The sequence below is a fragment of the Eschrichtius robustus genome, chromosome 13 (assembly GCF_028021215.1).
Source record: "Eschrichtius robustus isolate mEscRob2 chromosome 13, mEscRob2.pri, whole genome shotgun sequence".
NCBI classification, from domain to species: Eukaryota; Metazoa; Chordata; class Mammalia; order Artiodactyla; family Eschrichtiidae; genus Eschrichtius; species Eschrichtius robustus.
This window is the reverse complement of record NC_090836.1, coordinates 2,524,497-2,551,598: the sequence shown is the minus strand read 5'-3', so window position 1 is coordinate 2,551,598 and position 27,102 is coordinate 2,524,497. Positions and strand designations below refer to the sequence as shown.

General features: G+C 41.9%; 1 protein-coding gene across 1 annotated transcript in view; it reads right to left on the bottom strand.

The window, feature by feature from the left end:
• The window catches only part of RAD52 (RAD52 homolog, DNA repair protein), a 31,488-nt gene extending 5,180 nt beyond the window's left edge, over positions 1–26,308 (bottom strand). Inside the window, 8 exon segments of the mRNA XM_068561839.1 lie at positions 8,952–9,027; positions 9,887–10,005; positions 11,618–11,685; positions 11,868–11,961; positions 12,346–12,447; positions 13,545–13,643; positions 14,014–14,138; positions 26,217–26,308. Of these exon segments, the coding sequence (XP_068417940.1) occupies positions 8,952–9,027; positions 9,887–10,005; positions 11,618–11,685; positions 11,868–11,961; positions 12,346–12,447; positions 13,545–13,625 (540 nt within the window). The 5' untranslated portion in view covers positions 13,626–13,643; positions 14,014–14,138; positions 26,217–26,308.
• Positions 26,309–27,102: the final 794 nt, after the last annotated feature.

Sequence of the window (27,102 nt, the reverse complement as noted above, 5' to 3'; positions counted from 1 at the left end):
CAGAAAGACTGGGAGAGGTGGTGGTTTTTTCAAACGCCCAGATCTCAGCAAAAGATCACATATAAAGAAACAGGGAGACATGGCCCAGTCAAAGGAACAAAATGAAACTAAAAAAACTGACCCTGAAGAAATGAAGAGCTATAAGCTGCCTGACAAAGAAACTAAAATAACTCAAGGATGCTCAGTGAACTAGGAGATCACAGATAGACAACTCAATGAAATCAGGAAAATGATGATGTATATATATACAAAATGAGATATCAACAAAGAAAAATGACAACACAGAAGCAAGCAAATTCTGGAGCTGAAAAATTCACTAGAGGCATTCTACAAGCAGATGTGATCAGGCTGAAGAAAGAATCTGCCAACTTGAAGACAGGTCATTTGAAATCATCTATTCAGAGAAGCAAAAAGAAGAATGAAGAAAAATGAGAGCTTAAAGGACTTATAAGGGCACTATCATGCTACATATTTTAAAAGTCTTAGGAGAAGAGAGATTACTGGTGAAAAACTTCCAAAATCTGAGGAAAGAAAAGATGTCTAAATTCAAGAAGCTCAAAGAACTACATCTAGGATGAGCCCAAAGAGAACAAGGCATATTATAATCAAAATGTCAAAAGTCAAAGACGGTACAACAATGAACTATCAGAAAGAGAAATTAAGAAAACAATCCTACTTACAATTGCATCAAAAAGAACAAAACACCTAGGAATAAATTTAACCAAAGAGATGAAAGACCTGTACTCAGAAAACTAGAAGACACTGATAAAGAGGTGGATACAAATAAATGGAAAGATATTCCATACTCATGAATTGCAAGAATCAATAGTATAAAAATGTCCATACCCGAAGCAATCTACAAATTCAATGCAATCCATATCAAAATTCCAAAGGCATTTTTCACAAATAGAACAAACAATCCTAAAATTTGTATGGAACCACAAAAGACCCTGAATAACCAAAGCAATCCCGAGAAAGAAGAACAAAAGCTGGAGGCATCACACCTCCTGATTTCAAACTACCTTACAAAGCTCTAGTAATTAACAGAATGGTATCGGCACAAAAACAGACATAGATCAATGGAACAGAATAGAGAGCCCAGAAATAAACCCACGCATACATGGTCAATTAATTTACGACAAAGGAGCCAAAAATATACAATGGGGAAATGACAGTCTATTCAACAAAACTGTAAGAAACTGGAGAGTAGGGACTTCCCTGGTGGCGCAGTGGTTAAGAATCCACCTGCCAATGCAGGGGACACGGGTTCGAGCCCTGGTCCGGGAAGATCCCACCTGCCGCAGAGCAACTAAGCCCATGCGCCACAACTACTGAGCCTGCGCTCTAGAGCCTGCGGGCCACAACTACTGAAGCCCATGTGCCTAGAGGCCCTGCTCCGCAACAAGAGAAGCCACCGCAATGAGAAGCCTGCGCACTTCAACGAAGAGTAGCCCCCGCTCGCCGCAACTAGAGAAAGCCTGTGTGCAGCAACAGAGACCCAATGCAGCCAAAAATAAATAAATAAGTAAATTTATTAAAACAAAAGAACTGGACAGTCACATGCAAAAGAATTAAAATGGACCACTTACACCATACACAAAAATTAATGTTGGATTAAAGACCTGAAACCATAAAACTCCTAGAAGAAAACACAGGCAGTAAGCTCCTTGACATTGGCCTTGATGGTAATTTTTTTGTATTTGACACCAAAAAGCGAAGACAACAAAAGCAAAAATAAACAAGTGGGACTATATCAAACTAAAAAGCTTCTGACAGCAAAGGAAACCATTAACAAAGTGAAAAGGCAACCTACTGAATGGGAGAAAAAGTTTGCAGATGATATAACTGATAAAGCATTAACATTTAAAACATATAAAGAACTCATACAACTCAAAAGCAAAACCAAAACAAAACAATCCAATTAAAAAATGGGCAGAAGATCTGAATAGATATTCTTTCAAAGAAGACATACAGATGCCCAACAGGTACATAAAAGATACTCAACATCACTCACCACCAGGGAAATGAAAATCAAAACCACAATAAGATAGCACCTCACACCTGTCAGAATGGCTATTATCAAAAAGACAAGAGACAACAAGTGTTGGTGAGAATGTGGAGAAAAGGGAACCCTCGTGCACTGCCGGTGGGACTGTATGAGAAAAACTATGGAAAACAGTTTCCTGAATAAATTGAAAATAGAACTACCATATGATGCAGCAGTGTCACTTCTGGGTATTTATCCAAAGAAAAGAAAAACAGTTAACCCAGAAAGATATGCTCCCCCATTTTCACTGCAGCATTATTTATAACAACCAAGACATTGAAGCAACCTAAATGTCCACTGATAAAGAATGTAGTATATATATCTACAACGGAACATTATTCAGGCATAAAGAAGAAAATCTTGCCACCTGCAACAACATGGATGGATCTTGAGGACAATTTGCTAAGTGAAATAATTCAGACAGAAAAATAAATACCATATGATCTCACTTCTATGTGGAATCTAAACAAACAAAAACTGAGCTCATAGATAAAGAGAACAGACTGGTGGTTGCCAGGGGTGGGGGGTGGACAAAATGGGTGAAGGGTGTCAAAAGGTACAAACGTCCTGTTATAAAATAAATAAGCTCTGGGGATGTAATGTACAGCATAGTGACTATAGTCAATAACACTGCACTACATATTTGAATGTTGCTAAAAGAATAGATCTTAACAGTTCTCATCATAAGAAAAAAAACTTCACCTATGTGTGGTGATGGATGTTAACTAGACTTATTGTGGTGATCATCTTGCAATATATAAAAATACTGAATCATTATGTTGTACAACTGAAACTAATATACAGGCATACCTCGAAGACATTGCAGGTTTGGTTCCAGACCTCCACAATAAAGCAAACATAGAAATAAAGCGAGTCACACAATTTTTTTGGTTTCTTAGTGCATATAACAGTTGTGTTTACACTATACTCTAGTATGTTAAGTGCACAACAGCATTATGTCAAAAAAAAAAAGCAATGTACATACCTTAATCAAAAAATAATTTATTGCTAAAAAATGCCAACCATCACCTGACAATGCAGTTGCCACAAACCTTCAATTTGTAAAAAATGCAATTATCTGTGAAGTGCAATGAAATGAAGCACTATAAAACAAGGTACGCCTGTAATGTTGTATGTCAATTATATCTCAATTTTTAAATAAAAGTCAAAGACAGAGAAATCTTGAAGACAGCAAGAGAAAAGCAAATCATCACATACTGGAGTGCCTGCCTAAGATTATCAGATTTCTCAGCAGAACTCTTACAGGCCAAAATGGAGTGGGATGATATATTCAAAGTCCTGAAAGGAAAAACTTAGCGAAGAATAGCGTATCCAGCAAAAGTATCCTTCAAAAATGGAGAAACTTAAGATTTTTTTCAAATAAACAAAAGCAGAGGGAGTTCATTACCACTAGACTTGCTCTACAACAAATGCTAAAGGGAGTCCTTCGAACTGAAACAAAAGGATGCCAGGCAGCAACATGAAAATAAAAAGTTCTCCAGTAAAGGTAAATACGTGGACAAAAACAGTAACCTGTATCACTATAATTTTGGTACATGGAATTTAAATGAAAAAAACCATTAAAATTATATAATGAATACAGATATTAAATGTAAAAACCATTAAAACTTTTATAACTATAAATCTATGTTAGTGGACATACAATAATATGAAGATGTAATCTGTAACATCGATAACATAAAGTGGGGTTGTAAAGGACTAGAGTTTTTGTATGCAATTCAAGTTATCAGTTTAAAATAGAATGTTATAACTTTAAAATGTTTTATATAATTGCAATGGTAGCCACGAAGAAAAATCTATAGGATATACACAAAAGTAAACATGAAGGGAATCAAATCATGTTACTACCAAAAAATCAACACAACACAAAGGACAGCAGTAAGAGAGGAAAGAAGGGACAAAAAAAAAAAAAAAAGCTAAGCTACAGGACATACAGAAAACGATTAACAAAATGACAATACTAAGCCTTTCCCTATCAATAATAAATGTAAATGGATCAAACTCCCCAACCAAAAGCCAGAGATTGGCTGGATGGATTCAAAAAACAAGATACAACTACATACTTCCTACATTAGACTCACTTCAGATCTAAAGACATACACAGGCTGAAGGTGAAAGGATGGAAAAAGATATTCCATGTAAATGGTAACCAAAAGGGAGCAGGGGAGGCTATACTAATATAAGAAAAAATAGACTTTAAGTCAAAAACTGTTACAAGAGACAAAAGAGGACATTCTATAATAATAAAAGGGTCAATTAACTGTGAAGCTATAACAATTATAAATACTTATATACCAAACATCAGAGCTCCTAAATATATAAAGCAAACTTTGACAGAATTGAAAGGAGAAATACACAGCAAGACAATAATAGTAGAAGACTTCAATACCCTGCTTTCAGTAATGGACAGAACCAAACAGAAGGTTAATAAGGAAACAGAAGATTTGAACACTACAGACCATATGGACCTAAGACATATAGAGAATATTCCACCCAACAACAGCAGAATATACATTCCCCTCAAATACAAATGGAACATTCTCCAGGAGAGACCACATGTTAGGCTACAAAACAAGTCTTAAATTGAAGAAGACAGAAATTATACAAAAAAAAATCTTTGCTGATCACAATGGAATGAAACTGGAAATCAACTGCAGAAGGAAAAATGGAAAATTCACAAACGTGGAAATTAGTATTTTCTTAAGACAACCAATGGGTCAAATAAATCACAAGAGAAATCAGAAAATATCTTGAGACAAATGAAAATGAAAACACAGCATACCAGAACTTACAGTTTGCAGCAAAAGCAGTACTAACAGGGAAGTTTCTAGCTGACACAAGCTAGGAGAAGATAGGAAATAAAGCTTAGGGCAGAGATACATGAAACAGAGAACAGAAATACAATAGGAAAAAAAAAAATCAACAAAACTGAGTTAGTTTTTTGAAAAGATCAACAAAATTGACAAACCCTTAGCTAGATTAAGAAAAAAAGAAGACTCAATAACTAAAATCAGAAGTGAAAGAAGGGACATTGCAATCGATGCCACTGAAATAAAAAAGATTATGAGAATACTATGAACAATTGTACACCAACAAATCAGATAGCCTAGAAGAAATGGATACATTCCTAAAACACACAACCTACCAAGACTGAATCATGAAGAAACAGAAATAGACCAGTAACTAGTAGAAGAGTGTATTAGTAAACAAAAACCTAACAACAACAACAACAAAAGCCCAGGACTAAGTGGCTTCACTGGAAAATTCTACCAACCATTTAAAGAATTAACACCAACCATCAAACCCTTCCAAAAAACTGAAGAGGAGGGAACACTTCCAAGTTCATTCTATGAGGCCAGCATTATTCTGATACCAAAGCCAGACAAAAACACTATAAGAGGAGGGTGGAAAAAAAGACACTGCAAGAAAACTATAGGCCAATATCCCTGATGAATACTGATGCAAAAATCCTCAATGAAACACCGGCTCACCAAATTTAACAGCACATTAAAAGTATTATACACCATGACCAAGTGAGATTTATTCCTGAAATGCAAAGATGGTTCGACATCCACAAATCAATCAATGTGATCCATGAACAAAACCACCTGCTCGTCTAAACTGATGCAAAAAAAAAAAAAAAAAAATGTCTGACAAGATTCAATATTTTTTCATGATAAAAACATTCAACAAATTAGGAATAGAAGGAAACAACCTCAACCTAATAAAGGCCATATATTAAAAGCCTACAGTTAACATCATACTCAATGGTGAAGACTGAAAGCTTTTCCTGGAAGATCAGGAACAAGGCAAGGATGCCCACTCTCACTACTTCTCAACATATTGGAAGTCCTAGCCAGAGCAATTAGGCAAGGAAAAGAAATAAAAGGAATCCAAATTGGAAAGGAAGAAGTAAAATTATCTCTGGTTGCAGATTACTTGATCTTCTATGTCGAAAACCCTAAAGACGCAACAAAAAAAACTGTTAGAATTAATAAACAAATCAGCAGTTTCAGGATACAAAATCCATATAAATAACGGTTGTGTCTCTATACACTAATAATGAACAATCAAAAAATTAAGACAACAATTCCATTTACAATAGCATCAAAAAGAATAAAATACTTAGGAATAAACCTAACCAAGGTGAAAGACTTGTACACTGAAAACTATGAAACATTGCTGAAAGAAATTAAAGATGGCACAAATAGATGGAAAGACTTCCCATCTTCATGAACTGGAAGACTTAATATTGTTAAGATATGCATACTACCAAAGTGATCTACAGATTCAGTGTAATCCCCATCAAAATTCCAATGGCATTTTTTGCATAAATAAAAAAATTCATCTTATAATTTATAAAGAATCTCAAGGGACCTCAAATAGCAAAAATAATTTTGAAAAAAAAAAAAAGAACAAAATTGGAGGACCTCCTGATTTCCAAACATATTACAAAGCTTCAATACTCAAAACAGTATGATACTGCCATAAAGGCAGGCACGTAGGTCAATGTAATAGTACAGAAAGCCCAGAGATAAATCCTCATGTATGACCAAATGATCTTCAGCAAGCGTGCCAAGACTACACAATGGGGAAAGGAGTCTCTTCAACAAATGATGTTGGAAAAACTGAATGTCCACACGCAAAAGAATGAAGTTAGACCTGTATCTTATATCATATACAAAAATAAATTCAAGATAGATTAAATACCTAAATATAAGACCCAAAACTATAAAACTCAAGAAAACACAGGGGAAAAATTTCATGACATTGAATTTGGTAATGATTTCTTGGATATGACACCAAAATACAGGCAACAAAAAAAGCAAAAATATACAAATGGAGCTATATCAAACTTAAAAGGCAAGCTATGGAATGGGAAAAAAACTTTGCAATCATACCTCTGATACGGAGTTAATAGCCAGAATATATAAAGAACTCCTACAACTTGACAACAATTAAATCAAATAGCCCAATTAAAAAATGGGCAAAGAACCTGAGTAGACATTTCTCCAAAGATGATACACAAATGGGCAATAAGCACATGAAAAGATGTTCAACATCACTAATCATCAGAGAAATTCAAATCACACCCATTAGGATGGCTACTATCAAAAAAACAGAAAATAACCATGTTGGTAAGGATGTGGAGAAATCAGAACCCTTGTGCACTGTTGGCTGAGTTGCAAAATAGTGCAGCCATCATAGAAAACAGTATGGAAGTTCCTCAAAAAATTTTTTAAAAAAACCACCAAACGATCCAGCAACCCGACTGCTGGATATATATCCAAAATAACTGAAAACAGAGTCCTCAGGAGGTATGTACACATCCATGGTCGTTACAGCAGTATTCACAATAGCCAAGAGATGGAAGCAACCCAAATATCCACTGATGGAAGAAGGGACAGAGAAAATGTGATATACACATACAGTGGAATATTACTCAGCCTTAGAAAGGAAGGAAATTCTGACACATGCTAAAACATAGATGAACCTTGAGGACATTATCCTAAGTAACATAAGCCAGCTACAGAAAGACATAAACTGTAAGACTGCACTTATATGAGGTATTTAAAATAGTCAAATTCATAGAAACAGAAACTAGAATGGTGGTTGCCAGGGGCTGAAGGAAGGGGTAAAAGGGGAGTTGTTTTATGGGTACAGAGGTTTCCATGTTGTAAGTTCTGGAGATGTGTTTCACTATTGAACTGTACACTTAACAATGGTTAAAATGGTAAATTTCATGTTACGAGTTTTTTACCACAATGCTTTAAAAAAAGAAAAAACTACAATATCCCTCATAAATATAGGTGCAGAAATCCTTAACAAAGTATTAGCAGGGACTTCCCTGGTGGCGCAGCGGTTAAGAATCCGCCTGCTAATGCAGGGGACACGGGTTCGAGCCCTGGTCCGGGAAGATCCCACATGCCACGGAGCAACTAAGCCCGTGCGCCACAACCACTGAGCCTGCGCTCTGGAGCCTGCGAGCCACAACTACTGAAGCCCGCGCGTCTAGAGCCCGAGCTCCGCAACAAGAGAAGCCACCGCAACGAGAGGCCCGCGCACTGCAACGAAGAGTAGCCCCCGCTCGCCACAACTAGAGAAAGCCCGTGCGCAGCAACAAAGACCCAATGCAGCCAAAAATAAAATAAATGAATAAGTAAATTATTAAAAAAAAAAAAAAAATATTAGCAAACTTAATCCAATAATATGTAAAAAGGATTTAGAAAAAGGAAAGAAATGGAGTTTTGACAGCTGCCAATTGACACACACCTCTATGAGGGGCAGCACAAGAAAAAGAACCCCTTAAGTACCAGAGAGGGAAGGCTGCCCAGGGTGGCAGCACTGCAAGGACCCAAAGAACCACAGACGAAGCCACACTCCACCAGGCAACAGGAACGCTCCAGAGCCTGACTGGCCCAGGTCATGCTACACTCCAGACCCCATTCTCCGAAGGCAAATGTGCAGATCACATGACAGGCAACTACAGAAACCAGGGAGATCTAAACCTTAAAGACACCCGAGCTAAGGAAGAGCAGGAAGGTTGAACAGGTGAGGCTCTGAGTGTTTGTAAGAAATGGCAGTGGTGCTGCGAGGGGTCCGTGCTCCTTCTGTCTCACAGACCACTGCCAAGCACGGTTCTCTCTACATAAGAGACAAGTAACACAAATGCTCCAGGCTTCAATTTCCTCATCGGTACATTAAGGTAATTGGTTCCTGCTGGCTCTTATGTTCAAAGACGTCTGAAGTACACATCCCAGACACTCTAAATAGCCAAGTCTTCACTTCTTCTCTCTCCATCACCAAATGCTCACTCATGACACAAGAGCATCATCAGTTCCACCCTTACTCCACACATCCCATTCCCCCACTTCTGACATACCTGGTGTGGAAGCTTGTTTAGTGACCTCAGATAGTCTTTGTCCAGAATACAATTCCCAAGTGCATTCCCGAAACTTCTAAGGGTAAGAAAAAAAAGGGGAACGGGGTTGAGAACGTTATATGTAAATATCAGAGAACAGAGCTACAACCTTTGTACAAGCTGCTTCTCAACACAGCAGAGGAAACGGACGCTGATAAGCATTCAAAGACGTTCATTACGCATCTGCATTAGGTTCTGAGAATACAGCAGTGAGCACAACAGTCACAACCCCCTGCCCTCAGGACAGGCAGTGAGCACAGGAAGACTGGGCAAGCACTCACAAAATCCCACTAGCTACACCTCCCAACGTGGGACGCAACTTCCACAGCAGAGACTGTTCCCCAAGGACTGCTCCAGTTCCCCAGTAATAGTGAGCACGCACACTTCAGGGGCACAGGCCTCCATGACCAAAGTTCTTTACTTGGGATATCCAGATTCCCCCACGGGTTGTGGTATTGCAAATTTTTAGTGCATGTTTTACATGTATTTTTCTGGTAATTCAATTCTCAAAGGCATCTATGACCCAAAAAAAGGTTAAAAACCCTGCTCTATGAAACTAAGTTAACTATGTTACATATACATAATGAAGAACTGTGTAGGTGTATTAAAGAGAATGAGGAAACAATCTATGTGCTCGTGTGGAAAGGTCTCCAAGACACACTGCTGATGAGAGGGGTGGGGAAAGGCAAGGTCAAGTACAGAACAGAGAACACAGGATTCTACCACTTATTCCCCAAAAAGTGGGCCCTCAGCATAAAGAAGCACTGGGGAAAGACAGAAGAGAGCAAGAAAACAGGCCGCACAGGGCCAAGGGTGGGAGGAAGACTTATGTTATTTCGACTTTTGAACCACGTGGGTGTTATTACCCAGAACTGAGAAGAACAGGATCTGCCTACCTCAGTGCTCGCTTCAGCCCGTCGGTCACTGCCTCCTTCCTCGCCTTCTCCAAAGACAAGGCTTTGGACTTGAGGCCCTCGCTAACACCATAGCCCACGTCCTCATGATACGAACCATCCTGGGGGCAGAAAAGGAGTTCAGGGTCCAACGTGAGGAGCTGCAGCCCCGTCCCTAGCTGCAGAGCTCTCCTCTAACTCAAGCATCAGTGTTCAGACTGGCTGGACAGAGCCCAGGGCCTGGAACACAGGCGGAGTTGCCAGAGTCCATTTCCAGGGCTACTTCCTGGACCGGATCTGCCTAGAGACGTGCCTGTGCTCCAAGCACAAGACAATTCTCCTTCCTCGTCACATAACCAGGCACACACCTGACCCGCCCCACATCTTACTAAGACACATTACCCACACTATGAAAACCTCTGGGGCACCAAACCAAAAATTTGAAATACTATATTTAACAGATTCTAACGACTGGATAGCAAATCCTCTCACAAGTCAGGTGGTACCTGTTTCTCGGCTTCTACCAAAAGTAAAGGTGGGCCTGATCAAGCGGTTTGCTGACAGAGAGCTGAGTACAATGTTTGATGGTAGCATTGTGATTTCTGATCTATAACTCAGAAGTAGTCAAAGAAATGAATGACACTATAACGAAACTCGTTCCATTCTCAGTTTGTTTATGTGAATAAGGTTTTCGGTAGTATTTATAAAAGTAAGTCAGAACAGAATTAATGCTAAATGTTTAGTCTAGGAATAAGTAATATTAACTATGGATGTACAAACTAACTGAATAGGAAAAACCAGCTCATCCATCTTACCAATAAATGCATTTTCCATAAAATTTTATTAAATATAAATATTTTGATGTAGTTATGTTGTCTCTTCAACGTAAACACAACTGACTAAATTGTGTATTAATAGCACCTGTAATATCAATAGTAACTCAATCCAGAAGAAATTTCTCAATAGTTAGAGCCTTAAGGTCACTGGAAATTTATCCCCTAAAACTTTTACATACACACACACAGACACACACACACACACAGAAGTATAATAAGGTTATTATTAATAAAAGATTTTCAATCATATATCTTATATTAGGATAAAAGCCAGAGGGGAAATGGAATGGAAATACGTGTTCAAGAAGAAACAACGTTAAGATATCTGATGACCGAAGAATAACTTGCTCAAAAAAAAAGAAAAAAAGGGACTTCCCTGGTGGTCCAGTGGTTAAGGCTCTGTGCTCCCAATGCAGGGGGCCCGGGTTCGATCCCTGGTTGGGGAACTAGATCCTGCATGCTGCAGCTAAAGACCCTGCACGCCACAACTAAGGCCCAGTGCAACCAAATAAATAAATAAATATTCAAAAAGAAAGAAAGAAAGAAAAAGAAAAATAGCTTACGCATGTATTTTTTTAAATGGATGACAGCATTTAATCCTCTATGGTATTTAGAATACATTGGTACGTGTTATAAAGATGTAACAGATTTATTTTAGAATGTAAAATTTTACAACATGCCAAAAAATACACCCTTACAACTGTTTATATATATGGTGAAAACTGAGTCAGCTTAAAAACGTGCAAGAGAACAGAGTTCCTCAAAATTCTCTTAGGGGCACATGAGGGAGGATGTCTGAACAACCCCATCCCCTCTCTGGGCCCAGAGGCCTCCGTACCTGCTCACTCTCCCACCTGCCCAGTGCCTGCAGGCAGCACGTCCCCTCCATCACCCTCACCTTCAGCTGGACTCTCACAAACGCACAGACGCCCACGGAGAACTTGCCATTGTTAAAGTCAACAAAATCTAGGAGTGGGAAAGAGACCCAGGTGAAGAGGATACTGGTCCCTGTGCCTCACCTGTATTCCTCCTGCTGGCGACGGAGCACACCTTCCCTAGGTCCCTGCCCACAAAACACTCCTGCCAGAAGTCAGCCGATGCCGAGGAAGGGGAACAAAGCAGCAGCCACTGCCAGGAAGCATACTCACCCACGTTCTGTTGTGTGATAGAGTGTGCCCAGCCATTGTAGCCAAACATCTCATTGGCCAGATTAATTACCCTGTGACCCTCGATGTAACACACCTGGAAAAAAATTTAAAGAAGAAAAAAAAGCTTGTTAAAATTCCTTGCCATACTTAAATGTGGATCAAAATTTACTTAATTTATTCCTTACCAGCTTTTTTGGCAAAACCACCCTTAAACATTCCAGAGAATTTCTCAGTGAACTTAATTCAAAGATCTTCCAGAGGAGCCAGTTAGAACTAGTGTCTTGGGCCAGGCCATGCTTGGGCCACTGCAGATGACAGTGAAGGCTGGAACCCATCCCCGCCCAAAGACACAAATAAACGTCCACTAACAGTGAATGAGAGACCTTCTGAACCCATGAGGACCAGAGAAGGAGTTGGCAAGTTCATGGAAACAGTCGGCATTGTGGGTGCCCACTTTTCAGGCATGTAACTCTCTTACCTTCTGGCCTCCTCCAGCCATGCGGCTACTTATGTATTCTGGGCCCAGCCTCTGCCTCAGAGCATTCTGGATGGCCTGGTACTCCTCTGCTGTGTATTGGTACTGTAATCCAGAAAGGAAAAATTAAACTGACATTTCCACCATTACTTATCAGCAAGTCTCCAACTTTTTGGTCTCCAGACCCCTTTACACTCTTCACAAGTACTGAGGATCCTATGGGCTTTTGTTTATGTGGGTTATATCTATCAATACTAGGAATTAAAAATGAGAAACTCTGCAGGCACACATTCCAATAACCATCAGAGCAGTGATATCAGCACACGTTATACGGTCTCTGGAAAACTCCACTCTCACTCATGAAAGAATGAGAGTGAAAAAGGCACAGAGTATTTTAGTATTATTATGAAAATAATTTTGATTTCACAGACTCTGAAAGGTCTTGTGGACCCCCAGGGGTCACTGGACCACATTTTGAGAACCACTGCCTTAGATGTTACTAATATGTTACCATCCCTACAAAACTTTCTCGAGCCAGAACTGGGAAACTGAAACTTCTCTCCTCGGAGTCTATATGACATTTATATAGGCAAGGAAGTAGGAGAGGAGAAAATATGACAGGAAGCCTTGCTTCCATTTGTCCTCTTCTCTAGTTCAACAATTTCCCATCCTACACATAGAGAAATACACTCCTACTTGTTTAGATTTTCATCCCCTCAGTACTTTTCCCCTTGCCCTATTTAAATGGAATAAATACACACAAATAGATTTCTGGTAAGACAAAGATAGAATTTGGGGGGACAAAGCAAGAATCTCCCTTATATGCACAGAATATCTCCACAAAGAGTACAACCCCAGAAACTTTGGATGCCTCCAAAAAAGAGATCTGGGTGACATGTGGGCAAGAGTGATAGGAAATAGTGAGACTTTTTACATACAGTCTGTTTCATTTTGAATGTTATTGCATATGAAAATGTAATCTATCCAAAAAATAAATAAAATTTAAATCTAAATGTAACCCCCAGTGCTGCTAAAGTTCCAAAATGCCCTCAGAGCGTGTCAAAGACTCCCAAATGATGCACTTAAATGAAAAAAAAAACAATAAAACAGCTTACATGTATATGATGGTGCTCTACCAATGGCTTCCCCATACCTTTTTCACTTAACCTCATTCCTTCCAGGTATGAAAAAAACACACGTACCTGACCAAAGCATAATACAGAGTTGCCACCAGCAGGATGGCTGTCACGGCCGCTAAGAATTGCTTCTTCAGTCCCAGACATGTTGATTCAGGTTGACCTCTAAATAAAAAGAAGATTAAAAAAATGATCTCAAAGAATGCCAGTGGTAAAAGGCAAGAGCCTCTACTAAAAATCAGATGAAGTAACTTTCCTTGCATACTTTAAACACTGACCCAGTCAAGGGCCAAGTTCCTCAGTGCTTAGCTATCACCTAACAAGCCACTGAAAATCCTTTAGGGTCTGCTTCTACCTTTCTGCTAAAATTTTGCTAGCGTGGTGATGCTATTAAAGGTGATTTTTACAATAAGAATGTATTGCATGTTATAATTACAATGTTCGTAATTGAAAAAGTCAAAATTACAAAAGCACGCTAGGGGAGAGCAAACAATCAGCTTATGACCACCTACTATATGGGCATCGTGACCCTGACCTCTGTGGGGTTGAAGAGGAAACACAGGCCACGGTAGCTGAACTGCTGTCGGAGCCAACACGCCAGCAGGTGGGAGGAGTGTAACGGACATGACGCAACGGAAGAGCCAGATGGCACAGAAGACCCTGTGTTCAGAAAGGGCACAGCATTAAACCACTAGTAGTCCCTGCAGTTTCTTTACCGCCTGGGACCTTGTTACAAATGCACATTCTCAGGCCCCACCCCAGACCCACTGAATCCAAAACCAGAGGCGAGGCCCATGAATGAGTGCTGGACCAAGCCCACCCCATGATTCTGACACAAGCTCCAGTTTGAGAGCCACTGCATTAGACTGAGACCACGCAAGTGTGCAGTCTATTAGAAAAGAGAATTACCCTCAGAAAAAGCAGCTGCAGCTGGCTGACCCGCTACCTGAGTGCCCCACCCGCCTCGGATCCAACAAAGTTGGGCCTCAGCACATCTGCATGCTATAAATCTTCAGATTGTTCGCTCACAGTAGGACCACAAATCTATGAATGTCAACAAGTATGATTCCCCACGCAGTGTTCCAAGATGGTGTTTAAGAGCTGACATTCCAAATGGTGATTTCTGGCTCCATCACCCACGAGGTCTTGACCAAGAGAAAAACTACATAATCTCTCTAAATGACGTTTCATCATCTAGAAAATGGAGATAACAATAGTACCTACATTTCCCAGGGGTTCTGTAAAGATTAAATGAGAAACTGCATAAAAACTGCATTAATGCAACTAGAGATTATCATACTAAATGAAATTAAGTCAGAAAGAGAAAGATAAATACCGTATGATATCACTTATCTGTAGAATCTAAAATATGACACAAATGAACCTATCTACGAAACAGAAACATAATCACAGACATAGAGAACAGACTGGTGGCTGCCAAGGGGGAGGGGCTTCGGGGAGGGATGGAGTGGGAGGTTGGGGTGAGCAGATGTAGGCTTTTATATACAGAACGGATCAACAACAAGGGCCTACTGTACAGCAGAGAACTACATTCAATATCCTATGATAAACCATAATGGAAAAGAATATAAAAAAAAGAATGTGTCTGTGTGTGTGTGTGTGTATATATATATAAAACTGAATCACCTTGCTGTACAGCAGTAATTAACACAACATTGTAAATCAACTATACTTCAACTTAAAAAAAAAAACTACATCAGAAGAGTGCCTGGCACATATGAAATACTAAATAAATGTTAGTTATTGCTAAGTTCTTGTTAATTTTCTTACATACATTATGATGAAAATGCAGAAAACTAAATGATCATAAAACATTACCTTTCAGCTAAGAAATGGTAAATTTATTTATAATCTTGCACTAAAAAGTAGGATAGTGGCCTATACTAGGTCAGTCAATAGTTAGTGTCTAAAATTGTTAAACCAAGAAATAGTGGAATGAGGATATTAGTTAGAACTATAAATGCCAGAAAAGACAAGTAAAAGAACGAAACATCTCTCAGGAGTGGTGCTGGTGTGAAGAACAGTGCAGCAGGGCTCGCCTTTTTAAAAATAAAACTTTTAGTGCTATTTCCTTTTCAAATATGTGCATGTATTATTTTAATAAAAATAAAAACTTAAATACCTGTTCCATAAAGCAGGGGTCAGCAAACTTTTTCCATAAAGGGCCAGAGAGTAAATATGTTAGGTGTTGCAGGTTATATGGTCTCTGTCACTACTTCACTTTGGCATTTTAGCGTGAAAGTAGCCATAGACAATACATAACTGAATGGGCGTGGTTGTGTCCCAATAAAACTTTATTACACAAATGAACTTATTTACAAAACAGAAATAGACTCACAGACTTAGAAAACAAACTTATGGTTACCAGGGAGTAAGGCTGGCGGGCAGGGATAGATTGGGAGTTTGGGACTGACATATACACACTGCTATATTTAAAATGGATAACCAACAAGGACCTAATGTATAGCACAGGGAACACTGCCCAATATTCAGTAATAACCTAAATGGGAAAAGAAATTGAAAAAGAATAAATACATGTATATGTATAACTGAATCACTTTGCTGTACACCTGAAACTAACACAACATTGTTCATCAACTATACTCCAATATAAAATAAAAATTTAGGGGGGCTTCCCTGGTGGCGCAGTGGTTGAGAATCTGCCTGCTAATGCAGGGGACACGGGTTCGAGCCCTGGTCTGGGAAGATCCCACATGCTGCGGAGCGACTAGGCCCGTGAGCCACAACTACTGAGCCTGCGCGTCTGGAGCCTGTGCTCCGCAACAAGAGAGGCCATGACAGTGAGAGGCCCGCGCACCGCGATGAAGAGTGGCCCCCGCTTGCCGCAACTAGAGAAAGCCCTCACAGAAACGAAGACCCAACACAGCTGAAAATAAGTAAATAAATAAATAAATAAATTTAAATTAAAAAAAAAAAATTTAGGGACTTCCCTGACGGTCCAGTGGTTAAGACTCGGCGCTTCCACTACAGGGGGCATGGGTTCAATCCCTGGTCAGGGAACTAAGATCCTGCGTGCCACATGGCATGGCCGAAACTAAATAAATAAAATAAAAACTAAGAAACAAACAAAAACTTTATTACAAAAAGAGGTGGCAGATTTGGCCCATAGGTCACAGAGTGGGATACTAAAAAGTTGTAGGTGAACAGGATATTCACAAAGTTTCAAAAGAGAGCCTATCTGGTTATCTGTTAAAAACAAGGGTATACACTGCAAATGTACTAATGCCACTGAATTGCATGCTTAAAAATGGTTAAAATGATAAATTTTACATTATGTACATTTTACCACAATTTTAAAAAAAGGAGGGGAATAGCTTAACACAGAAGAGATTTCTATCTCACTCATGAAAGATTTAATACAGTCTGGCGGCCCTGTCCATCTTACAGCTGTGCTGTCTGGCATGCGTGACCCCTGAGGTCATCGCTGCAGGGGTAGGCAGAGCTGAGCAGTCATAGCTGCCTTAGTTGTGACATGCATCACTCCGGTCACAGTTCCCTAGACAGAACTAGTCACATGGCCCCCGAGGCTGGGAAGTGTACGAAGGCATTTAAATATTTGGTGAGTACTGTCTCTACCACATCCATTTCTCCCCACTCCAGTAGAAGCCCCTAGAAGGTGGGGGGTTCTTCCTGACTCTCTGTGGCAGCCCCAGGGCCTAGCATAGTACCTTGCTCATAGTAGGTGGTCAGGAAGGGAAGTGTTTGAATATTAAGTGAATGGATACACCAGTGAATGAAAGAAATACATAATGCAGGATATATAGACAAAGTATATTTTTTAATTCTAGAAACTAATTTTGTAAGGCAACAGTTACACTTCTCATATTTAAAAAGCAATTTGCTTCTACTTTTCTAAACAATCTTATAAGATTCAATATATTGAAAAAAGGACAACTAGTCTCTGCCCACAGACTAAAACATGGAATTATTCTTTTTTTTAAAAATTAATTAATTAATTAATTTTTGGCCACGTTGGGTTTTTGTTGCTGCACGCATGCTTTCTCTAGCTGCAGCGAGCAGGGGCTACTCTTCGTTGCAGTGCACGGGCTTCTCTTGTTGCGGAGCACTGACTCTAGGCACACAGGCTTCAGTAGTTGTGACTCAGGGGCTCTAGAGCGCAGGCTCAGTAGTTCTGGCGCATGGGCTTAGTCGCTCCATGGCATGTGGGATCTTCCTGGACCAGGGCTCGAACCCATGTCCCCTGCATTGGCAGGTGGATTCTTAACCACTGCGCCACCAGGGAAGCCCTGGAATTATTCTTTATGCCAGTTTTAACTTTGGAAAAAACGTTCACTGCTCCGCCTCCCTTTCTAAGACTGTCCACGAACCATTTTCCTGTTATAAAATTAAAATGTCTTTATTGTAGAAAGCTTTAAACATATCAAAAATATGGGAAGAAGTAAAATGTGGCTGGATCCCCACCAGCAACAGATAGCTGTTATCTTCTTCACATATGACTGTGCTTGTGTATGTGTGTTTTATGTGTAGGTACATGCGTATCTGTTAAACCAAAGTAGATTCCCAATGTATCAGGCATATCTTACGCGGGACCTCAAGTCTTGGCCCTGCCTGTCTCTGAGGCCTCAGACCACTGTCTCCACCCTGGCTGCCATTAGGAGGACCACATACGCGAGGGTCCCGACCAGCAGCACACGGGCACAACCCTATGGCCCCTACTTCCTGCTCACGGGGATGCCTCTTACCTTCCACCCTTGGCCTCCCTCCTGCATTTGAGGTGTGAGAACCCGTAGGACCCACCAGATGCCCACACACGCACAACCTGCACATCTGGGGGAGTTGATGTACCATGGGGCAAACCTTTTACCAGGGAGACAAAGGCGCTGAGGAGTAAATCCTCTCCTCCCCTCATTTAGGTGGCTGTCCTGGGGTGTGGCACTTTATACCTCCTCCTGGGAGACAGCTTAAGGAAACCAAGCAATCAGCTGTCCTTGTTACCAAGGGGTGGCCAGCTTGGAAATGCATGCTTGAACTGACTTAATCTTCCATCTCTCCTCAATCCCCTTTTCCTTCATTTCTGCTTCCTGGAATTGCACTTCCTAAAAAATAACAGCACATAAGCTTTTGCCTCAAGCTCTAGGTCCCGGGGTCCCCAGGCCTAGCAGACACTAGGGGTGCTGTGCTGACTATCCCATCAGCTCTCACCGCAACAGCGCACGCCCAGCCTAAATTCCACACGCCAACACCTGCATCTCTTTACCTGCGGGCTTGCTTTGGCATCGGGCCCATTCTGCACCTGTTCAGGGGAAGCCGCAAGTACCAGAGAACGGACGCCTGGGAGCAGCCCTCAAACAGTGACTGACACGAGCTGGTGTTTAAAGACCCTAGATTTCTCACCCCTTCTGTGGGATAAGCTAAGCCGTGAGTTCTGCGTTGGCTCCAGGTTCCCGGTGGAATCAGCTTGGGTTGCACCTTTTGTTGACTGCCTTTTCTGTCCCTTCTCACTGCCTCTCTGTTCTCCCAGTATGTCCTGAGGTCAGTCCCCAAATAAACTACTTGCACTAGGAGAAAAAATGGAGGGGGGCAAAAGACACCCTTACAATGGAGAAATCTGGCAGCCACCTTAACCAAGCAGTCAAACATAATAATATCACCAACATCTCTACCAATCTAATCATGACTCTAATCATGAGGAAATAATCAGACAAGTTGAAATCTAGCAGGCCTGAACTCTTCAAAAATATCAGTGCCTCAAAAAAACAAAACAAAGCAAAACAAAAAGGAGAGTGAACTCTTCTACATTAAAGGAGACTAAAGAGACAGGACACAACACACTGTGTGACCCTTTATAGGATTTTAGATCAGAAAAAAAAAAATCTGTAAAGGACATGACTAAGGCAATGAGGGAAATCTGATGATGAACTGCATATTGGACAATGGTTCTGTATCACTGTTACAGATACTGAGTGTGATAACTCTATCATGGTCACATAGGAGAATGAACTTGTTACTAGGAGATACATGATGAAGTATTAGAATAAACTGTCATGTTTTCTGCAACTTACTCTCAAATCATTCAACTAATAAAACGTGTGCATGTGTAAATACAGGGAGAGAAAGAGATAAAGTAACAAACCTATGAATCTAGGTGAAGCATATGCAGGCATTCATTGTATAACTTTCCTAGAGGCTTCAAATTTTTCAAAATAAAATGTTAGGAAAGAAAAAAAAAATGTTAGGAAAGACTTCCTGATAGCCAAAGTTATGGCAGCTACATAAATCCAAATATCCCAATACATCTGCCAAAAACTATATGCACCAACAAAAGGAACAAATAAAACCACAAATATGCTGTATCTCCTAACATAATTAGAAGACTGAAAATGGAAGTTTCAAATTGCCTGGAAGTAAAAAAATATATATATCAATTTCTGGTGGAGATAGTTCTCGAACTCTCATCTCGACTTTTTGAGGAGAGCAAGGTGGGACCCAGATGAGAAGAGAAATGCATAGAAGGGAGAAGACGACGATGGAGAGCCCAAGATAGAACTAAAATCACTCCCGGAAAAAGAAGACCCACGCTAAGTATGAAGATACCGACGAAACATTCTGGGACATGAGTGCAGCCTATGGAGAAAGAGACAAGTGTATGCAGAACTCGGTGAGGCAGAACTGGCAAGGCGGGGCTTCTGAGAAGAAGGAAAAAGGAATGACGGATGCCCTCTGAGACTGTCCTGTGAAGGAAGAGACAAGTGTATGTAGAACTCGGTGAGGCAGAACTGGCAAGGCGGGGCTTCTGAGAAGAAGGAAAAAGGAATGACGGATGCCCTCTGAGACTGTCCTGTGAAGGGCAAAAAGGGGGAAATTTAGGATCCTACAAGACAAGAGAACATTTAAAAAGTCAAACGATATATAACCATCTCCCCCCAAATGCCTTCTAATAAAGAAACATACTCACTACACTTACAAAAGAATAAGGGGACTTCCCTGGTGGCTCAGTGGTTAAGAATCTGCCTGCCAATGCTGGGGACACGGGTTCGAGCTCTGGTCCGGGAAGATCTCACATGCCGCGGAGCAACTAAGCCCATGCGCCACAACTACTGAGCCTGTGCTTTAGAGCCCACGAGACACAACTACTGAGCCTGCGTGCTGTAACCACCGAAGCCCAAGCGCCTAGAGCCCATGCTCCACAACAAGAGAAGCCACCGCAATGAGAAGCCCGCGCACCGCAACAAAGAGTAGCCCCGGCTTGCCACCACTAGAGAGAAAGCCGGGACCCAGCAACGAAAACCCAACGCAGCCAAAAAATAAATAAATAATAAAATTACTAAAAAAAAAAAAAAGAATAGGAAATACTCAAAGTAGGAATCTTGTAAATCACCCCAAACTGTCAATCCTGTTCACAAAAAGCAAAATTAGATATAAAAAAGAACTTAAGACAGTTCAATAGTGAACTTAAGATAGTTCAAAAGAAATTAAACAATCTGAAGAAGAAGAAAAAAAAAGATTGAAAATAACAAAGGAGCCTCAGGGTCCTGGGGGAAAACATCAAAATGGCTAACACATATAATCAAAGTCCCAAACGAAAAGGTTAAAGAGAACGGGGATAAAAAAATTTTTTAAATAATGGCTCAAATTTTCCCAAATGGGTGAAAGGCATAAGTTTATAGATTTAGGAAGATCTGCAAATCTCAAAGCAGGATAAGCACAAAGGAAATCACACCTAGACACACGACAGGTAAAATGCTAAAAAACAAAAATAAAGAGAAAACCTTAAAAGCAGTCAGAAAAAAACAGCACACTGTATACAGAGTAACAATGTGAATGATGGCTCCACTGTGATTTAAAAAAACATACTTAGGAGTAATTTTAATGAACAATGCATAAGACCTCTTCAAACTATAAAACAGTCCCAGAGAAAATTAAAGACCTAAATTAAACAGGAGATGCACCACGTTCATACATTTGAAGACTCAATACTGTTAATATGTTAATTCTTCCCAAATTGATCTAAAGATTCAATGCCATTGCAATCATAATCCTACGAGACATTTTTTAGAAACTGGTAAGATGATGATTCTAACATTTATGTGGAAAATGCAAAGGATCTAAACTAACCAAATCAAACTTGAAAAACAACAAAGTTGTTGACCTACACTGCACGACTTCAAGACTTACTATAGGGCTTCCCTGGTGGCGCAGTGGTTAAGAATCCACCTGCCAATGCAGGGGACATGGGTTCGAGCCCTGGTCCGGGAAGATCCTACATGCCATGGAGCAACTAAGTCCGTGCGCCATAACTACTGAGGCTGTGCTCTAGAGCCCGCGAACCGCAACTACTGAAGCCCGCGCACCTAGAGCCCATGCTCTGCAACAAGAAAAGCCACTGCAATGAGAAGCCCGTGCACCGCAACGAAGAGTAGCCCCCACTAGCCGCAACTAGAGAAAGCCCACACGCAGCAACGAAGACCCAACGCAGCCAAAAATAAATAAACAAATGAATAAATGTATTTATTTATTTATTTAAAAAAAAAACCTACTATAATTAAAACAGGGTGGTACTGACATAAGGACTGATCAATGGAACAGAAGAGTCCAGAAATCAACTGCCATGTATACAGTCATCTGAATTTCAACAAAGGTACCAATGCAGTACAATGGCATTTTCAACAAATGATGCTGGAACAACTGGAAATCTGTATGGGAAGAACATTTAATATTCTTCACAAAATAATTTTCACACCATTCACAAAAACTAGAGATGGATCATAGGCCTAAACATAAAAGCTAAAACTATAAAATTTCTACAAGAAAATACATAAGTATACCGTCACAACCTGGAGGTAGCCAAGATTTCTTACTTAGGACTCAGAAAGCAATAATTATAAAAGAAAAAATGACAAATATGACTACATCAAAATGTAAAACTTTGCTTATCAAAAACAGCTCTAAGAAAATGAATAGGCAACCACAAAGACTGATATCCAGGATATAAAAAGGACATATAAAGAACTCCTACAACTCAATAAGAAAAAGACAATTAACCCAATTTTAAATGGGCAAAAGATTCGAGCAGGCACTTCACAAAGGAAGATATAAAAATGTCAATAAACACAGGAAAAAGTGCTCAACATCATTAGTAATCAAGGACTAAAATTAAAACCAACCATAATGACATACCACTCTACACCCACTAGAATGGCTAAAAATAAAAACTGACAACACCAAAAGTTGGCAAGGATGTGAAGCAACCAGAATGCTCATACACTGTTGGCAGGAAACAGGCTGATAAAACTACTCAGCTATAAACACATGGTACCCTTCATGAAAAAACAATGACTTGAAGATGAAGCCAGCATTCCAGAGTTTAGAGCAGCAGGCCACAGAGGATTAGTCCCAGGCCTTGAACCCTAATGGTTCTTTATATACCTTGGATATTAGTTCCTTGTCAAACAGGTGTCAGAGCTTGCCTATTCATTTTCTTAGAGTTATCTTAAATGAGAAGTTTTCAATTTTGATGTAATCCAATTTATCTTTTTTTTTCCCCCAGTGGTTATTGCTTTCTGAGTCTTGTCTAAGAAACCTTTGCACACCTCCAGATCATGACGATATTCTTCCATATTTTCTTCTAGAAGCTTTATGGTTTTATAATTTTGGAAACAAATCTGACCATTTCTTCAGAAATTAAACATGCATTTGCCCTATGACCCAAGAATTCTTCTGATAGGTATTTTCCCAAAGAAATAAAAACATATGACCAAAAAAAAAAAAAAAAGACTTTTGGGGGGTGAGGGGTAAGAGCCTGAGCTAGGATAGTGGCTGTAAGCACGAAACTGATGAATTCAAGATATTAAAAAGATTAGCAAAAATGTTTTTATTCTTATCTATTTCCTTATCACCTAAAAGCGTTTCTAATTACATGCGGAGGGAGGGAGAAAGGAAGGAAAGAGTAAAGAGGAAAGAAGGCACGCTACATAAGGATAGTTTCCTCTTTTGTCTGACCTCATCTTTATTAAAGACAGGGCAGGGCATTATCATGAAGGGTTAAATAAGCCACCTTTAAAAGCTTAAAACTTTAGTTTGTAAACATGGGAGAGCAATGGAAATTTTAGGCTGAGAATCAAAGGTCTGTGTCAGCAGTGAATAACTGATGGAGAGAGCAGCTGGAGTCTATGTTACAACAGTCCAGAGAGGAAACGACAGAGGCTCAACCAAGGTAACAGCCACGGAGAGAAAGGGTGGACTCTGGATTTGCGTCACAGGCAGAAGTGACCAAGCTCAGTGACCAGTGAAGTTCTGACTGTGCAGATCAAGACGAACAGGACTGGGTATCAAAATTCTTTATTTTCATTTATGTACATGCTACTCTCATGTTCGTAATACTTCTTTCAAAATTTAGCAACAGAGTAGAAAAAGAAGAATTATTTAAGTAAAAAGAAGGAAACAGACCTCAAATTGTCATCTCTTCCTTGAAGCCTTACACACCTCACTACACTCTCAACAGAATTAACCCTATGTTCCCATAGCATTTAGACATTTGTCACAGCACAGCATAACCCACACTCTGCCGCTGGAGGACAGCGGGGCCGTGTACTAACTACCGAATCTCCAGGACTGAGCAGAGTCCCTACCCAGCTTGCAGAATAAAGAGCATTTTAGCTTTATTTTAGCTCCCCTCCGCTTCAAAACTGCCAGAACGTTATTAAAAATGAATACCTTGAGTGGAAAAATGTTAAAAGTCACAGAAGTTGAATCAATATCCCCACTAGGCTTTCTGCCCTTGAATAATTAAATTGGTTACATAGTCCATTCTCACTATTCATGATACTCATGTTCTACAGTTACCATGAACACTCAATAATCCAATACCGAGCCACTGCCCCTAGCAGAAATACAGGCCTAGGTTCCTGCGAGCCTACAGTCACTACATTTTCATCGACCAGTCAATACAAAAGCTTGCTTTGCCTGTTTCTATTAAAGGCACCCTATTTAGTATGTATTGTTGATGCGTAACTACCGAACTCACAGCCAACAGCACATAACTCAGGCCCGAACAAAGCTCATCTAAGAGAAGCTTGCCGTGTCTCTGTAAGGCACATCACAGCCACCCTGCTCTTAGGAACACCAGACAGCACTACAGCACTTCAGCACTAAGCTTGGAGAACATTCTAAACCGTGAAATCACAGCAACATGGATGGACTTGGAGGGCATTGTGCTAAGTGAAATAAGTCAGAGAGACAAAGACAAATACTGTATGATATCACTTATATGTGGAATCTATAAAACACAACAAACTAGTGAACAAAACAAAAAAAGAAGCAGACTTACAAATATAGAGTACAAACCAGTGGTTACCAGTGGGGAGAGGGAAGAAGGGAGGGGCAAGAGCGGGGCAGTGGTACTTCTGAAAGTTGTAAAGAACTCTAGAATTTAAAGAATCTCTCATTCAATTTTTTAAAATGCGTTGAAGAAAGTGGAATCACTAACGAAAAGCATAAAACTGTGGCACTAAACATGCCACAACAAGGACGCAGGTTTACAGTGTGAGCGGAGACAAGAAGGCAGGGGGACGCCTTGCCGGACCTGAGCTGGGGACGGGCGCGTCGGCCCTGCTATCTACTTGGCGGCTCCCGAGGAGTTTTAGCCGGGCCGCGCATCCGCAAATAACGGAGATGAGCTGGGCGTGCTCGGAGGTCAGACGTCTCCCACAGCTCTCAGCCACCTTCTTCATGCGCTCATCTCCGAGTCCACCCGGTTCCTATCACGCGCCAACAGGTCTTGGCGGCATCGCTGATGACACCCGCACACCGACGCTTCTCTGCCTGTGACCACCGCAGCCGACAGCCGAGCAAGTGCTGAGCCGAGGACAGAAACCCTGGCAAACTCTCCTGCAAGACAGCTGACCCGACGCCACTGCAACACTACCTGATCCGATCCCAGAGTTCAATGTTGGGAGAAGAGTTTTAAGTTGACTGTGCCTCCGACTGTGAGTTCCGTGGAGGAAAAGACCTCAAAAGGTCTCAGAAGCCAAAAGGTGCAAAAACCCAAATGCCCATCGACTGACGGAGAAACACAACATGGTCTCTCCCTCCACTGAACTATTATCATTCGGCCGTAAAAAGGGGCGAGTGCCGACCACTGCTACAGCGCGGACGAACCCCGAGGAGCTGTGCCGCGCGCAAGGAGCCGCCCACGAGAGAACAAACGCCGTCTGACTGCACTGAGGTGAACTATCCTGGCCCCGCAAACTCAGAGACAGAAAGCGGCCCGGTGGGGCTGGGCAGCGGGACAGGAGAAGCGTCAGCTACGAGCTCGGGATTTCCTTCCCGGGCGATGAAACGCTCTCCAATTGGACAGCGGTGATGGCGGCCCAATCACCTGACTATACCAAAAACCACTCAACTGGTCTCTTTAGAAGAATGAATTTAGTCGTATGTGAATTCTCTCTCAATTTTTAAAGAAAGGTCTAGAAAGGCTGAAGACGCGCTGACCTGTCAAATTCCTCCTAAACGGTTAACTCCTTCGCCGCCGCAGCCTCTCCCGCCCGGCGGCCCAGCCGCGGACACCCTCCGTCCCCGCCCGCGGGCGCCAATTACGCCGCGGCCCAGTCCCCGCCCCGCCCGTCCCAGCACCCTCGGGCCGCAGCGCCCTCGCGGTTCAGCACACGCCACTGGGCCTGGGACCACTGAGCCGGGACTCTCAAGACGAGCTCCCCACCCGGCGGAGACCCCACTCACGCGCCTCCGCCACGCCGCGCGCACGGAGCTCCGTCCTAACTGAACGCAGGCAAGGGCGCTCGGGCACGGCCGCGCAGAGGACGCTGGGAAGAAGGTCCGGGCGCGAGAGCGCTCCTGGCTGGGATGGGCTGAACGCGGAGAAGGGCGCTCCGGCACGACCGCGCAGAGGACGCTGGGGAAAAGGTCCGGGCTGCTCTACCCCGGGCCATAACTGCCTGAAAGCGCGGAAGGGCCCTCGGAAGAAGGTCCGACCGAAAACGTGTGGGCCACTGCCGGGCACAGGAAGAGGAGCCGCAAGTCAAGTCGGAGAGGGAGCAGAGCCGTCTGTCGAGAGCCGCAAAAGCAAGCTAACAGCGCGAACCTGACCTCCGTGCCGCCGCTCCCTCCGCTTGGCTCCCGCGGGCCCTGTGCCGCCGGGAATCTCTGCTGCCCCTGGCGGCCGGCGAACTCGCCCGGCCTCGTGGCGCCGCCCTCAGCGCTCCCAGCCCGGCAGCCCGAGCCCGACGAGGGGCGGCAGGACCGCTCGGTGCAGCTCAGTGCCCCTAGGCTGCTGCGGGAGAGGACCGTTCCCCCTGCATCCTGCTAAGGCCGGTCGTCAGAGCGCGGCCTGGATTGCAGGCCGAGGAGCCCGCCGGCCCAGGCCGCGCCCGCTCCCGCCCAGCACACGCCCACCGCCCCGCACACGCCCGCCCGTCACCGCCCCACACGCCCACCTCCCCGCACACCCCCCCACCCCCGCCCCCGGGTCTGTAGGACTCCCAGGCGCTCGCGTCGAGGGAGACGCTGCGTGGCGACCTGCGCTCGGGACGTCACCGAGCAAAGCAAGATTAAAAAGTTGTCATCGCGACTCCGAGCTGATTGCGGAAAACTCTGACAAAATCAGTCC